At 44.1% G+C, this 18033-nt stretch overlaps 1 protein-coding gene across 1 annotated transcript in view; it reads right to left on the bottom strand.

Moving 5' to 3' along the window:
- The window catches only part of LOC126456522 (uncharacterized), a 145467-nt gene extending 132999 nt beyond the window's left edge, over positions 1-12468 (bottom strand). The window contains exon 1 of the mRNA XM_050092271.1: positions 12259-12468. Coding sequence (XP_049948228.1) covers positions 12259-12468 — 210 coding nt within the window. The remainder of the gene's footprint in view (positions 1-12258) is intronic.
- Between the last annotated feature and the right edge of the window lie 5565 nt (positions 12469-18033).

Raw genomic sequence — 18033 nt, 5'->3', positions numbered from 1 at the left:
TCGCAGCGCCTTCAGTAAGGTGTTACCCGAGACACTTTGTAGCGAAATAGCTCATAATTGCAAGTCAATACATTCTGCCGTGGCTATCTGATGGAACAATTTCATACAGTCATGACGCTGTAGTGAGGCTGACAGCTCTAAACGACTTCCCTTTGCAATTCTGCAAGCGGCTTCAGAATTTCCTAGGCAGGGTTGGGCCCGTCCAGCTGATAGGTACAAAGATACTTTATAGCTAAGACCTGGAATGTTTTGATCTGAATTGTCACTCGATCGGGATAGGAAGAGATTCCAGTGGTACACACCACGGGACAAAATTGTTAGTGTTACAATTTAATATAACGATTGGATCAGTTACATTGGAGTTTGTATTCTACTTAGTGAAATTAAGACTAAAATATTACACATAAAGCGAATCTATGAACAGCTAAAAGTTAACTCTAAGACCTAACAGTCGCGCTACGACCGTAAACCAGTTAAAAAGTAAAGTACATCTAACTCTTAGCAGAGGCCAGCTGGTCTCAACACAAATGTGTTACCAAATTACAAGTACTACGAGATAGAGGTACTACAATTTTCACAAGTATTACAATAGTCTTTAACGAGAGGAACATGATCTTAACTTAGGAGGCAGACGAAGGTTATGCTTTACGGTGAAGTAAGTTCGTGCGAAAGTCAAGATCTCCCCTGAATGTTACTTGCGACCTCTCTCTACTGGTGTGAGGGCCTATGGCCACACCTAAGTGTGCTTTCTAGAGATGTCAGCAGGCGCCTGAAACGTAGTCGGCTCATAGCCACATGCTGTGTATCGGGGGCTGTGATCATTCCCTTTTTTACAAAACGGTATTTTAACATTTTGGGTACGAAGTTTATCACTGGCGAATGGCCACGATAATCGAGTCGATCGAACTGCCGCCTCCTTTGTCCGCCTGCGGGTCTTTCTTTCTGTCAATTGGTATGTGCCTCTCTACCACAGTATTACAGCCTTCTAATTGTGTATGGCGATCATGTTGCAAACATACGCAAACTGTTTGCAGTATGCGACAATACAGTACGTATCCCTTCAGAGATTCCGCTTGGGTTTGCGAAGCGCCTCCATAACACTTGCGTGTAGTTCGAACCTACTGGTAACAAATCTAGCAGCCTGCTTCAACTCCCTCGATGTTTTCCCGTAACTCCACAGATCCCAAACACTAGAGCTATACCCAAGAGCCGGCCGCGGTGGTCTCGCGGTTCTAGGCGCGCAGTCCGGAACCGCGCGACTTCTACGGTAGCAGGTTCGAATCCTGCCTCGGGCATCGATGTGTGTGATGTCCTTAGGCTAGTTAGGTTTAAGTAGTTCTAAGTTCTAGGGGACTGATGACCTCAGATGTTAAGTCCCATAGTGCTCAGAACCATTTGAACCATTTTTGTACTCAAGAACAGATCGAACTACTGTCCTGTATGTGGTCTCCCTTACATATAAACAACTCTTTCCCAAAATTCTCCCAATAAACCAAAGTCGACCATTCGCCTTCCCTACCGCAGTTCTCACATGCTCTTCCCATCACATATCGCTTTACAACGTTACGTCATATCGCTTTGCAACGTTACACCCAGATATTTAAGCGACTTGACTGAGTCAAGCAGGACAGTAGTAATATTGTATCCAAATATCACGTGTTTGTTCTTCCTACTTATCCGCGTTAACTTACATTTTTCCACATTTAGGGCTAGCTGCCATTCATTATACCAACAGGAAATTTTCTCTACATCGTCTTGTCTTCCTACAGTCACTCAACTTCGACACCTTATCGCACGCGACGGCATCATCAGCAAACAACCGCAGATTGCTTCCCATGCTGTCCGCCAAATCATTTATGCATATAGATAACAACAGGGAGTCCTATCACACTTCCCTGGGCACCCCTGACTATACCCTTGCCTCCGATTAACACTCGCCGTCGAGGAAAACATACTGTGTCCTGTCACTTAACAAGTCTTCGAGTCGAATTCATACCGAATAAAATTTACAGACCTAGCAAGACATAATTTATTAAATAAGATATTAAGCGAAATTAATCATCTGACAGTGAAATAAAAATTAATATAGAAAAACACTAGGTCGCCACCAGCGGAAGTCAGACAATATCAAAATGTTAGTCACTAATAAAATGACACTACATTTAAGTTTATAAATTGACAATGGAGTAAAAAACGAAAACACAGCACAAAATCCACGATTACAGCGTTGGAGAACAGGACATCTACATCTACATGACTACTCTGCAATTCACATTTAAGTGCTTGGCAGAGGGTTCGTCGAACCACAATCATACTATCTCTCTACCATTCCACTCCCGAACAGCGCGCGGGAAAAACGAACACCTAAACCTTTCTGTTCGAGCTCCGATTTCTCTTATTTTATTTTGATGATCATTCCCACCTATGTAGGTTGGACTCAACAAAATATTTTCGCATTCGGAAGAGAAAGTTGGTGACAAATTTCGTAAACAGATCTCGCCGCGACGAAAAACGTCTTTGCTGTAATGACTTCCATCCCAATTCGCGTATCGTATCTGCCACACTCTCTCCCCTACTACGTGATAATACAAAACGAGCTGCCCTGTTTTGCACCCTTTCGATGTCCTCCGTCAATCCCACCTGGTAAGGATCCCACACCGCGCAGCAATATTCTAACAGAGGACGAACGAGTAGTGTAAGCTGTCTCTTTAGTGGACTTGTTGCATCTTCTAAGTGTCCTGCCAATGAAACGCAACCTTTGGCTCGCCTTCCCCACAATATTATCGATGTGGTCTTTCCAACTGAAGTTGTTCGTAATTTTAACACCCAGGTATTTAGTTGAATTGACAGCCTTGAGAATTGTACTATTTATCGAGTAATCGAATTCCAACGGATTTCTTTTGGAACTCATGTGGATCACCTCACACTTTTCGTTATTTAGCGTCAACTGCCACCTGCCACACCATACAGCAATCTTTTCTAAATCGCTTTGCAACTGATACTGGTCTTCGGATGACCTTACTAGACGACAAATTACAGCATCATCTGCGAACATGCATTTAGCATCAGTAATTTAGCAGGTATCTCCGCCCATAAAAAACTAAACTAAAACTAATCTTCTCCCGCACAGGCCATGAAAGCCCAACGATTCCGACCAGCCGCCGTGTCATCCTCAGTTCACAGGCGTCACCGGACGCGGACATGGCGGGGCATGTGGTCAGCACACCGCTCTCCCGGCCGTATGGCGCTTTACGAGACCAGAGCCACTACTCTTCAATCAATTAGGTCCTCAGTTTGCCTTACAAGGGCTGAGTGCACCCCGCTTGCCCAACAGCGCTCGGCAGGCCGGATGGTCGCCCACCCAAGTGCTAGCCCAGCCCGACAGCGGTTAACTTCGATGATCTGAAGGGAACAGGTGTTACCACTGCGGTAAGGCCGTTGACGCCCTTGACAACATGAATGATTAAACGACCTGTAACCCTCGCAAGAAGAGAGAGGGAATAAGAAAACTCCCTCTGCGCTCCACTAGTAGATACTTTAATACTCCGTGGGGATTTAGACATTCTAATAAAAAGATCCCTCACCAAAATATTCCCCACTTCTGCGTCAATATCTCGCATTGTAATACCATCTTACCACTATTGGATCGCGGGTGTGACGCCCAACGCTGCGGCTGCGAGCGGCGGTGCTCGCAGACTCCGCACTCCGTCGTAGCAGATGCGGATCCGAATACTCGAAACCCGAAGGTCCAAGTCACTTTCCGTCGGGGAATAACACTGCCCAGTCCGCGCCTCTTAGACTTGCCATATAAACTTTGAGCTGCGCCCACGTCTCTTGCCTTGCGGCCAATCGCAGGGCAGCAACTTCTGCACGAAGCTGCTGTCGGCTGACCCGATTCCCACATACTATGGCGGTCATTCGTCATGCTCGTAAAATTTTTGGAAACAGGATCGGGAAATTTTAGGGCTCCGGATTCCATGGATGACTGAGTCTATTCTCCACAGTATTCTAGAGACGAGTAAGGCTATCACAAACAAGTGCAAATGTTTTCAAATCGTCTACTGCGCATGCGCAGTTTCATCGTAGTTTCGACCGTCAGAACCGTTTGTGTTTACTCGAACGCATATTTCGCGTGTTCGTTGTCTGGCCACCCGTAGCGCTAGTTGCCACTTCTGCTCTCTTCGCGTTGGTCAAATGTTTCTGAGTCAAATAATTTAACAATGCACCGGGTACATTTAGCACTAAGCGTTTCGAGAATTTATTCTCATTTTCAAGTGAAAATATTTAAGTAGGTAAGTATTTTGTGTGCTTATTGTATGTGTGTTGTGCCCTCCTGCACTGTACTGTGTCGTCTTTTTGCGGTCAAGATACAGTAATGTGCTGCCTACATTACGCAGAAAAACTAACACTGAAATTTAACGAAGAGTATGATTGATGTTTGCGTGTGTCTGGTTTTCTGCATAATGGAGAAGGCACAGTATCTTATAAACTCAAAAAGATGGCTACAGTGCAAGGCAGGCAACACAACACAACACAAAAATACTAATGTAAATATTTGATCATTACGATGAGAAATTCTCGGAATGCGTCGTGCGAACCATGAAAATAAATGTAACGTATGCAGTGTTTCATTATCAAATTTATAGGATGAGTGGCAGTTGCAACCTTTTCAAAAACATCGATTGTTATGAATGAAATGGAGTCAAACGTTTCTGCTTCCCACTTGTGGCCGGCACTTGTTGGAGAACCAGAAAAATTGAATGTTAACTGAAAACTTTATTAATTATTCCCGACAAAACACTTTCCTCAGCAACATCCTATTTTCTTTTACATTATTTGAGTATATGCATATGATGAAAACATTTGTTCAGCTTGTCTCATTGATTGTGGTAACAAAAATTTAGTTGCTGATTGCAGGTAACTGGTACCTAAGTGAATAAACAACAGTGTATAAAATGCCCAAACAAACTCCGGAAATTATTTAGTGAGAAGAATAATCATCGTTGGTTTAGTAGGCAGGGCGTGGCCGCATTGTGTCCACCGGTTAAGAGCTATGCTGCTTAACTTCACTACTAAATGTTTAACAGCATAGCATGCTTATTTCTAACTATGCCACCTCCCCTGCAAAGGGAGCCAGAATAATGCACGCATGTCATTTATAGCAATGAGTGTAGTATGAGAGCGCTAATTACCGGCCCTTGTGACCGGATCCTTATATGGAAGAGAGGAAATTTATTTACTTTGGAAGTGACGTTAACAGAGGGTAATGAGAATCTTTCTTTTGGTACCCCAGGTTTTATGCATGCAACACATTTTAGCAGAAAAGTCCCTCACGGAATTGAAATTACACTATGATGTATTGAATTTTCGAAAGGCTGAGATATACAGGTAAACGCAAAAAGCTTTGCGCAAGTGCGCGTCGATCTCTTTCGAGCAGGTTTACTAAAGGCTTTGGAGCCAGTCAGATGAATTTCCTCCGATCAGTCTAAAATAGTTGCAACCGTCCATCGGGCGCAAAGTGGGAGAATTTCTGTGTCGAACGTATTCGCGTGGTTGCAACTGTATCTCGAACGGACCTGTTATTCTGACTGGGGAGTGGTGTCCCGCTGCCTTCCAGCAGAATGCTTGTCTGCTCTTCAGGTCAGCTGTCACCCACTCCATTATTGCTCTGCCTAACGGGGGATGGTTCCCCTCGCTGCGCCCTCCTGCTAGCGTCCAGTATTGTGTGGACCGCGTTTCGTCAAAACTGGGACAACAGGTCCACTTTTGTTTCCGTTCTAAGCGGCTTAGCCGTGGTGAACTGAGCGCCTGACTCACCAGGAGGTCGCCTGCTGAAAAGATGTTACGAAGGCCCACTCTGTCAGGCCTGTGAGAAACGCGAATTCAGAGGCCCCCACACGTAGCTCTAAACCGTTACCACTTGCAGAAATATTAGAAAAAAAATATGGTAAGGTTCAAATGGCTCTGAGCACTATGGGACTTAACATCTGAGGTCATCAGTCCCCTAGAACTTAGAACTACTTAAACCTAACCAACCTAAGGACATCACACACATCCATGCCCGAGGCAGGATTCGAACCTGCGACCGTAGCGGTCGCGCGGTTCCGGACTGTAGCGCCTAGAACCGCTCGGCCACCAAGGCCGGCAATATGGTAAGGAAAATAGGTTAAAGAAGATCGTATTCAGGATAACTACAACATCCATCGCATCTGCTAACCCCTCATGTTTCATGTTCTCAATAAGACTGGAATGCAAGATTGAATTATTCCCACGTGATGCGATTCTATGTTGATTAAAAAAGGTGGGGAGAAGGCCAAGCAGAGCCCGACACTTCAGATTGTTTCACATTCATCTGAGGGAGACATCTTCAGATGCTACTTGTTATATAAACGTTCTGTCGTAGTTTCGGCTTACCAAACGTGACTACGTCTTCGTAGCCTGTAATGATGATCCCCGTACTTTAATATGAAACGTTGGGCGCAGAAACATGCCTTACCCCACGGGATAACGCCCATAAAAGAACGTCACCAAACATCTATTTCTGTATCTACATAACTCCTCTGCGAATTACACTTAAATGGCTGGCAGAGCGCACATCGAACCACCTTCCGACTATTTCTCCACCGTTCCGCTCTCTAACAGCACGCGGGAAAAACGAACACTAAAATCCTTCCGCGCGAACTCTGATTTCTCTTATTTTATTACAATGATCATTTCTCCCTATGTAAGATGGAGTCAACGAAATATTTTATCATTCGGAGGAGAAAGCTGGATAGCGAAATTTCAAAAATACATCTCGGCACAACGAAAAATGCACCTGTTATAATGTTTGCCACCCATGTCGCATGTTGTAACTGTGACAGTCTCTCGCTACTTGGCGATAATACGAAACGACCCGCCCTTCTTTGAACTTTTTGATGTCCGTCAATCCTAGGTGATATGGATGATTTCACACTTCATTATTTGGGGTCAATTTCCGCTTTTCGCAGAAGACGTACAGGGTTATTACAAATGATTGAAGCGGTTTCACAGCTCTACAATAACTTTATTATTTGAGATATTTTCACAATGCTTTGCACACACATACAAAAACTCAAAAAGTTTTTTTAGGAATTCTCAAATGTTTGATATGTGCCCGTTTAGTGATTCGGCAGACATCAAGCCGATAATCAAGTTCCTCCCACACTCGGTGCAGCATGTCCCCATCAATGAGTTCGAAAGCATCGTTGATGCGAGCTCGCTGTTCTGGCACGTTTCTTGGTAGAGGAGGTTTAAACACTGAATCTTTCACATAACCCCACTGAAAGAAATCGCATGGGGTTAAGTCGGAAGAGCGTGGAGGCCATGACATGAATTGCTGATCATGATCTCCACCACGACCGATCCATCGGTTTTCCAATCTCCCGTTTAAGAAATACCGAACATCATGATGGAAGTGCGGTGGAGCACCATCCTGTTGAAAGATGAAGTCGGCGCTGTCGGTCTCCAGTTGTGGCATGAGCCAATTTTCCAGCATGTCCAGATACACGTGTCCTGTAACCGTTTCTTCGCTCACTGCAGGCCGACCCGTTGATTTCCCCTTACAGAGGCATCCAGAAGCTTTAAACTGCGCATACCATCGCCGAATGGAGTTAGCAGTTGGTGGATCTTTGTTGAACTTCGTCCTGAAGTGTCGTTGCACTGTTATGACTGACTGATGTGAGTGCATTTCAAGCACGACATACGCTTTCTCGGCTCCTGTCGCCATTTTGTCTCACTGCGCTCTCAGGCGCTCTGGCGGCAGAAACCTGAAGTGCGGCTTCAGCCGAACAAAACTTTATGAGTTTTTCTACGTATCTGTAGTGTGTCGTGACCGTATGTCAATGAATGGAGCTACAGTGAATTTATGAAATCGCTTCAATCATTTGTAATAGCCCTGTATTTAGTGTACATCGTTTTGCATTTACATTTGATCTTATGATGACTTTACTAGACAGTAGAAGACAATCATCTGCCAACTAAAATGGCTGTTCAGATTGTCTCAATCATTTATATAGATTAGAAACAGTAGGGAGTCTATAACAGCTCCTTCGGCAGCGCTAGATATCACTTCATTTTTATTCGATGACTTTCCGTCAAATGTGACCTTTCTGACAAGAAATAGCGAGTGGAGTCGCCCAACTGAGATGATTCTCCAAGACACGCAACCTGATTGAAAGCCGCCTTTCAGGAACGAGAGACAAGTACAGGAAGTGAGAACCTGCATTGTAAAACTGCTAGCAGTTTTTAAAACTCCAGATGAAATAGAGCAGAACGTACGCAACATGTACGGCTGAGCAAAAAGTGTGGGAGGTCTGCATGATGGACAATATCAGGACTGGGATAGGATTGCTGCTGAATATATTTATTTAAAAGCAAGTGAGGAAGTATTCATCTCAAGGTCTATCTACAGATTCACCCTTCGACGTTTTTGTGTGAAGTGGATCATGTGACTGTGTGAAATTTTCCAGTAAATAAAAGCTGTGTGTCGGACAAGGACTCTAACGAGGAGGCTTGCTTTAAGTAAACAATGTTCTTACTGACTGAGCTATCCAGGTACGACTCCGCGACCCGCCGTCACAGCTTTACATCCGCCACTGACGCATCTACTTTTCAAACTTTACAGACGTTCCCCTAGAGAGGTGGCGAGATTGATACCTTACTCCTGGACGAAAGGGTACGGCTGAAAAACGGTTAGCCACAGCCTCAGGGATTGTTTCTAGAACGGAACACACACACTACAGGCGAGTGTGCGATGTTTTTGAAACTTTATAGCTTCGCGTCGCGAGCCGTGCCCTGATAGCCCATTGGGGAAGAACGTTATCCCTGAAAATCGAGCTTGCGGGCTCGATTCCTGGACCGAAACAATTTTATTCCTGAAAATAAGTTTCAGAACAGGTCTCACTTCGTTGCAGAGTGGGAGTTCCATTATGGCAAAAGTCACATTTACGAGGAAATTCTTTTACTTTCGAGTGCAACTACTTTTATATTTAATTTTTTATCATTTTGAGCTAACAGCTCACTGATACCAATATTAACGATGCACTTACTGCTCGCCCTGCTTATGCCAGGCGATCGGCGGGATATTTTTACGATTGCAAGTCTCAGATACTGCCTCTAACGTTACACAAGACAACTAAACCTCTTACATAACTCAGCTACCTGATGTTATAACGAACGAAACTGGTAGTGACGCAATAAACATGTATCAGTAGAGCAGTAGTGATTCTCATTAGTCATTAAAACTTTTCAGGACAGAAAGAAAGCCATTATCGGTCGTAATGTCATCTGTCTTTCTTACTGCACTAAATACTGATTGCATCTTCCTCGCTTCACGAGTGGTTTTATTTTCTACCACGTGATCTTTGTACATGTTTTCTCCCAAAATATCAATTTGGCTGTGCTTTCTCTGGTCCCTCTTGGTGTTGCCTTTTGGATGGCCAGCAGTGCAGTTGAAACGACACGTATTCCAATTTAACTCAGGCATAAACAAGCATTAGTCGGACTAATGGTTGCATATGCCGGAGTTAGATTGGAGTATGTGTCGTTACAATTACGTTTTGTCTACATGACTACTTACAACGCACTGATTATAGCTGCAGTGTTAGTTGAAAGTTAATACAAAGTTCACAGATTGTCCTTAACAACTTCTATACCAGAGAGGAATTCATGAATAAGAATAATTGTCCATTGGTAAAGAGAAACAATAGCCAATATGTAATTATACCAACACCTTTCGTCTTTTTAAATATGTTGTTCAGCTGACACACGTTCCAAATGTTCGTCGTGGAAATGGAAGTGGAAATGTCTAACGTTTTATGCGACTTATTTTCACAAAACGCATTTTCAGTGCTGTTGTGTTCTCGGTATTCAGTTACATGCCCCAAACTTGTTCCAACTGAAGCATTGAGAAAATGTTTCCAACATTCATAATGGTAAAAGAAAAATAAGCAAGGCCTTTGTTCCGCAAGGTTTACACAAGATTGTAGAGTTAGCTAACGCTACGAAATCATTCCATGTAATTCCAGTCCACCCAGCTGCTGCTCAAAGACTTGTCAATGCTGGTACGTAACATGTCCAAGTGCAGTATGAGCAAAGTGTGTCACACTCATCCGTCTCAATTAGTAATTAAAAACTTTTTCGCAGTAACAGAAGAAAAGTGTCAAATCTTCAAAAGAGAAATGATCACAGCTGATGTTTGCCAAATCGTACTTAATCGGAAAGACTAAGCTTAGTTATCGACTGCAAGACGGAAAGACTGTTTGATGACATTGCAATTTGCAACATCTGATTCCGAGATTGGAGTTCTGTTCGAAACAAAAGTCAATACAGATTTTTTTTCTCGAATTTAATTTTGTTATTCTCTTGTAAAAATTAAAAGATATCTCAGATGACTACTGTTGACTACAGTTCTAATAGTTACAACATTACTGCCGTATTTCAGTTCATGTATTATCACAAATAAAGCTTACTGTGTCAGTATCAATGGCTGTTAAAGAAAAAAGTAACTTTGTTAAGTTACCTTGAAATAGGAATGTGGATGTATTCAACGACTGTGATATGATTTTCAAAACGATGGAGAGCAGCAATCAGTCGTCCTTTCCTTTCAGGTTTTATTAAGCAACTCTAGATTTCGACTACTGCCAAGCCATTATCAGTGGTTGGCGACTCCATGGAGTGTCCTGTGCACCACGACCAGATAACGGGTATACTTGGAAGGAGAGACAGCATTGGTCGTATTTTTTTGTTTTATAACCCGCAAAATCGATTTTCGGTCGCTTAGTGACCATCTTCAGTGCTGTAATATACAATTTAAATTGGTAGGCACTGGTGTCAACAAGCTTACAGCGAGTTTATGTGATCGCTGTAAGCTTGTTGACACCAGTGCCTACCAATTTAAATTGTATATTACATCACTGAAGATATTCACTAAGTGACCGAAAATCGATTTTGCGGGTTATAAAACAAAAAAATACGACCAATGCTGTCTCTCCTTCCAAGTATACCCATTATCAGTGGATTGTTTCATAGTTTCAGTGCATGTCCTAGTACGAACTGTGACAGAAGCCCGAACAACAGTGGACTGACGAACTAGGAATTGCACTGAAACTATGAAATAGTGCGTTGATAGTGGCTAGACACTAGCCGAAATCTAGATTTGCTTAATAAAGCAAAGGAAAGGACGACAGATCGCTGTGCTCGATCATTTTGAAAAGGACGACAGATCGCTGTGCTCGATCATTTTGAAAAACTTTGCTATTGTTGCTTAGAACCATTGACTTCTCGGGTATGGCTTAGACAACGTTCTTAATACATTATTTGTTTTCAGTTTTGTCTCAGCCATTTTCGCAGTGATAAAAAGTATAATTCTGTGACATCATAATGCCTAAATTTTTTGGGATGGAAGTAAGTTGTGTACAAAAAGAAAAATACATTTTTTTCCAATTGAAAGAAAAACAATCCTCGGTCACTATTTTTAACGGATTACCGAGTTTCAACACTGCTAGGAGTGTCTTCCTCAGAATTTAAATCAAAGAATGGTCTATATTCTATAACATTCTTTGATTTATATTCTGAGGAATACATTCCTAGCAGTGTTGAAACCCGGTTAATCCGTTAAAAATAGTGACCGAGGACTGTTTTTCTTTCAGTTGTAACTATTCACGGTCTCTGAACATGCAGCCATGTACAAAATTTTGCATTTTTTTCCCTTCTCCTGACGAATTGAAATCTGGCACTTAGAATGTTTGACAACCTAACTCTGCATACGATCAAAGGAACATGTAACTGACTAATTTAATTCGGTCAACATTAGCCCCAGGATGTCCGCCCAGATAGCTGAGTGAGCAGTGCGACGGGCTGTCGTGCCAGGCGTCCTGGGTTCGATTCCCGGCTGGGTCGGAGATTTTCTCCGCTCGGGAACCATGTGTTTGTGTTGTCTTCAAAGAGGTGGTAACAGCAACGGCATCCGGCCCATATTAAATTAACCATACCAAATCCGGCTTTGCCCATTCCGACCCTGCGAGAATGCTGGGCAAAGGCACAAAAAAGATCACCCCCAGGCTGCAAAGTAGGCGTCAGCCGCAGCCGACAGTCAGTCTATATGAACCGAGCCAGACTGACGTAACTAGTCGTGATTTGGGATGCAACCCGTTCAGGGGGAGTCCCGCTTTGCGCCAACGAGGCGTAATGTTGCGCAACGTTCCAGAAACTTGTAGGCGTTGCTCACACAGAACTTACCGGCCATCCCGTGTGACGCCCGGCGAGACGAGACGGTGAGGTCGGCGGAAGTGTCGGGCGCTTGACCGTCTGCAGAGCGGGAGGTCGCTCCGTCCAGACGACACCAGCGGCGCAGCGAAACTGAGCGCCTGGAGCGAGGACGCGCGACTGCGGTGCGGCCTCTGTGTGACGTCGCAGCGCGCCCGCTGACGAAACAGCTGAGGCGCACATGGCGGACAGCGGCAAGTGGCCGCCAGGGGGCGAAGCGGGTCCGTGGCCTGCTTCGCGAGGCTCGCACAATTAGTACAGCACAGGTCTGCCGCACCTCACAGGCTGCAGCGATACTTTTTTGAGTCATCGGTCTTCTGACTGGTTTGATGCAGCCCGCCTCGAATAACTCTCCTGCGCCAACCGCTATTCATCTTAGAGTAGCACTTGCAACTTACGTGCTCAACTATTTGCTGGATATACTCCAATCCCTGACTTCCTGTACAGTTTTTGACCCCTAAAGCTTCCTCTAATACCACAGAAGACATTCCATGATGTCTTAAAAGATGTAGCCCAGCGGTGTAAGGCGCTTCAGTCATGCACTGCGCGGCTGGTCCCGGCGAAGGTTCGAGTCCTCCCTCGGGCATGGGTGGGTGTGTTTGTCCTTAGTATAATTTAGGTTAAGTAGTGTGTAAGCTTAGGGACTGATGACCGTAACAGTTAACTCCCATAAGATTTCACACACATTTGAACATTTTTGATAGTATCCGTACACCCCCAAAACGTACGCTTTTCATATTAGGTGCATTGTGCTGCCACCTACTGCCAGGTACTACATAACAGCGACCTCAGTAGTCATTAGACATCGTGAGAGCACAGAGTGGGACGCTCCGCCGAACTCACGGACTTCAAACGTGGTCAGGTGACTGGGTGTCACTTGTGTCATACCCGAGATTTCCACACTCCTAAACATCCCTGGGTCCACTTTTTTCGATGTGACAGTGAAGTGGAAACGTGAAGGGACACGTACAGCAAAAAAGCGTACAGGCCGACCTCGTCTGTTGACTGACAGATACCGCCGACAGTTGAAGAGGGCTGTAATGTGTAGTGAGCAGACATCTATCCAGAACATCATGCAGGAATTCCTAACTGCATCAGGATCCACTGCAGGCACTATGACAATTAGGCGGGAAGTGAGAAAACTTGGATTTCATGGTCGAGGGGCTGCTCGTAAGCCACACATCACGCCAGTAAATTCCAAACGACGCCTCGCTTGGTGTAAGGAGCGTAAACATTGTGTGGAGTGACAAATCATGGTGCACAATGTGCCAATCCGAAGGAGGGTGTGGGTATGGCGAATGCGCAGTGAACATCATCTGCCAGCATGTGTGGTGCCAACAGTAAAATTCGGAGGCGGTGGTGTTATGGTGTGGTCGTGTTTTTCATGGAGGTAGCTTGCACCCCTTGTTGTTTTGCGTGACACTAGTACAGCACAGGCCTACACTGATGTTTTAAGCGCCTTCTTGCTTGCCACTGTTGAAGAGCAATTAGAGGATGGCGATTAAGTCTTTCAACAAGATCGAACACCTGTTCATAATGCACCTACTGCTAGGTACTCCATAACAGTGCGGATGCACACGATTTGCCTGAACTCTTACGGGAATCGGAGGATTGTCTACCCCGAGTAATGGGTATAATGGCAGGGACATTAAGAATGTAGTGTGTGGACTATAAGTTGAGAATGTGGGTCCCACTGGGAGCGTGCCAGCGATAAATCCCTGCAGTCGCGATATTCTCTGTGCCCTCGGTGATTCAGATGTATAGAGCGTCTGCCATGTAAGCAGGAGATCCCGGGTTCAAGGTCGAGGCAAACATTTTCAACTGTCCCAGTTGATATACAGGGTGGTGTATTGACCGTGACCGGGCCAAATATCTAACGAAATAAGCGTCAAATGAAAAAGCTACGAAGAACGAAACTTCTCTAGCTTGAAGGGGAAACCAGATGGCGCTATGGTAGGCCCGCTAGATGGTGCTGCCATAGGTCAAATGGATATCAACTGCCTCTTTTTAAATATGAACCCCCATTTTTATTACATATTCGTGTAGTACGTAAAGAAATGTGAATGTTTCAGTTGGACCACATTTTCCGCTTTGTGATAGATGACGCTGTAATAGTCACAAACATATGGCTCGGAATTTTAGACGAACAATTGGTAACAGGTAGGTTTCTTAAATTTAAATACAGAACGTAGGTACGTTTGAACATTTCATTTCGGTTGTTTCAATGTGGAACATGTACCTTTGTGTACTCATCATTTCTGAGAACGCATGCCGTTACAGCGTGATTACCTGTAAATACCACATTAATGAAATGAATGCTCAAAATGATGTCTGTCAACCTCAGTGCATTTGGCAATACGTGTAACGACATTCCTCACAACAGCGAGTAGTTCGCCTTCCGTAATGTTCGCACATGCATTGACAATGCGCTGACGCATGTTGTCAGGCGTTGTCGGTGGATCACGATAGCAAATATCCTTCAACTTTCCCCACAGAAAGGAATCCGGGGACGTCAGATCCGGTGTACGTGCGGGCCATGGTATGGTGCTTCGACGACCAATCCACCTGTCATGAAATATGCTATTCAATACCGCTTCAGCCGCACGCGAGCTATGTGCCGGACATCCATCATGTTGGAAGTACATCGTCATTCTGTCATGCAGTGAAACACCTTGTAGTAACATCGGTAGAACATTACGTAGGAAATCAGCATAAAATGCACCATTTAGATTGCCATCGATAAAATGGGGGCCAATTATACTTCTTCCCATAAATCCGCACCATACATTAACCCGGCAAGGTCGCTGATGTTCCACTTGTCGCAGCCATCGTGGATTTTCCGTTGCCCAGTAGTGCATATTATGCCGGTTTACGTTACCGCTGTTGGTGAATACCGCTTCGTCGCTAAATCGAACGCGTGCAAAAAATCTGCATTCATCCCATAATTGCCCTTGTGCCCAGTGGCAGAACTGTACACGACGATCAAAATCGTCACCATGCAATTCCTGGTGCATAGAAATATGGTACGGGTGCAATCGATGTTGATGTAGCATTCTCAACATCGACGTTTTTGAGATTCCCGATTCTCGCGCAATTTGTCTGCTACTGATGTGCGGATTAGCCGCGACAGCAGCTAAAACACCTACTTGCGCATCATCATTAGTTGCAGGTCGTGGTTGACGTTTCACGTGTTGCTGAACACTTCCTGTTTCCTTAAGTAACATAACTATCCGGCGAACGGTCCGGACACTTGGATGATGTCGTCCAGCATACCGAGCAGCATACATAGCACACGCCCGTTGGGCATTTTGATCACAATAGCCATACATCAACACGATATCGACCTTTTCCGCAATTGGTAAACGGTCCATTTTAACACGGGTAATGTATCACGAAGCAAATACCGTCCGCACTGGCGAAATGTTACGTGATACCACGTACTTATACGTTTGTGACTATTACGGCGCCATCTATCACAAAGCGAAAAAAGTGGTCCAACTAAACCATTCATATTTCTTTACATACTACACGAATATGTAATAAAAAATGGGGTTTCTTATTTTAAAAAACGCAGTTCATATCTGTTTGACCTATGGCAGCGCCATCTAGCGGGCTAACCATAGCGCCATCTGGTTTCCCACTTCAAACTCGACAAGTTTCTGTCTTTGTAGTTTTTTCGTTTGATGCTTATTTCATGAGATACTTTGCCCGGTCACTATCAATGGACCACCCTGTATTTCAAGGCCCGTCAGTAGCTAATGGTATTAATTTAATTGTAATTTCATTCTAGAGAGCTCCACGGTCACCAATGGCATCTGTTCTTTCAGACATGTCCGAAAGAACAGATGCCATCTTCATATCATTTCATGCCATTAGGTCTAGTGCCAACAGCGGGGTAGGGGGGGGGGATGTTATGTTATGGGGTGTATTTAGAGGTTATTGTGTTCAAGAAAACACATTGTACAGCATTTTGTATTGCGTACTGTGTAGCAATAGGTCACAGAAAATGATTGTCTCAAAATGACTCTACACACTGTTATAAAACAGCGTCTGTGAGGCAATGGTTTGTGGGTAAACACGTTCCTAAAATGCCCTGGCATGCACTAGAGTCCCGACCTGAACTCTGTGGGATGAGTTCGAGCGTTGACTTCCCTCCAGACTTCAGCGTCCAACATCACTACATTGTCTGGTTTCAGTACTTCCTCAGACATACAAAATCAGTGAAAAAACAGTCTACATCGCGAAGGTTATTTTATTAAAATGACCTGTTTCAGCCTAGTCTTAGACCATCTTCAGAACAGCACCATCAGATGAAGTTGATGATGTCTGCAGAGCAGTTTCAGCGACTGAGGTCAACTGATGAAACCTCGCCTTAGAAAAATTTCTGAATTACTGTGCTGATAAACCTCTTACATTATTTGATTTTCAAACAGCTGAGCAGAACTGAACGTACTTAGACATTTCGCTCTTTACCTATTCTGATCAACACTAAACTGACAAACAATATTTTTAGCGCAATGCAATCAGACTTTCAATAATCTCTACAAAAGAATGGCCCTGACTGACAATAACCTATACCCTTCATGAATCACTTACCTCAAAAATCTTAGTTACTCGAACTACTGCAATACAGCGAGCGAGAATACTGCCAGCTAAATAAAAGATTCTAACTACTGAAGGCACAAACTACTGATAGGCATACTTAGCAAATGAATGATTTTGATAGAGTGCAAACTATGCATTTACCTTAATAGTGTTCAAAAGTAATTATATATATATATATATATATATATATATATATATATATATATATATATATATATATATATATATATATATCATGCGCTCTCAAAACTCCGCCATCTCTCTCCCCACATCCACCACTGCTGGCGGCTCACCTCCAACTGCGCAATGCTACGCGCTGTTCACATACAACTACCCAACACTACAATAGCGAATATTACAACAATGCCAACCAGCCACAGACTGCACACAGCACAGTCAGTGATTTTCATACAGAGCGCTACGTGGCGTTACCAACATAAAAACCTAAACAGCCTACTTACACTGACTGTTGCGTTACCTTTCAACGAGACAGTATCGTAGTCGCATATTTCAACAGAAAACACAGCACAAGCCTCTACGAACTGTCTATGTGATGTTGAGGTTCTCCTGTGGTCAGAAAAATCTCCAGATCTGTCCCCGACAAAACATGTTTGGTACCAGCTGGACGTACCAAGCAGCCAACATCGAGCCACTGTCACACCCCATTACCCACAGGCCTGCTGTATACTGCACTATTCGACCATCCGACCAAAAGGTAACCTAAAAGAAGCCCCATTCACACTCTATCAGGTGCTGATAATGCTGTCTCATTTCTGTGTCCTTCATAGTGATCAGTCATCATCTGACGCTGTTCACGACCCTTGTAAACCCGACAAGGTTTAGTAAAAATATTAAAAACGAACCCACTACGAAGACCGTTCGACCCGTCACAGAGAGTTGGAACTCCAATCATCTTCATATCCAACTATGGTGTGTACGTGTACACGAGTACAAAGCGACATGACATCAGACCATGTGTTCCAGGTGTGCCATTTGTTTTATCAAGCGGTGTCTTGGAAATTTTTCAGAAACACGCACCTACCGTGGGTCGAGACTGGCTGAAAATAACTTACAAGTTCGTGGCGCCCTCCATCGGTAATGCTGGAATCCAATATGGTGTTGGCCCACCCTTAGCCTTGATGA

Source organism: Schistocerca serialis, chromosome 2 (genome assembly GCF_023864345.2).
Source record: "Schistocerca serialis cubense isolate TAMUIC-IGC-003099 chromosome 2, iqSchSeri2.2, whole genome shotgun sequence".
NCBI classification, from domain to species: domain Eukaryota; kingdom Metazoa; phylum Arthropoda; class Insecta; order Orthoptera; family Acrididae; genus Schistocerca; species Schistocerca serialis.
This window is presented reverse-complemented; position numbering and strand designations above follow the sequence as displayed.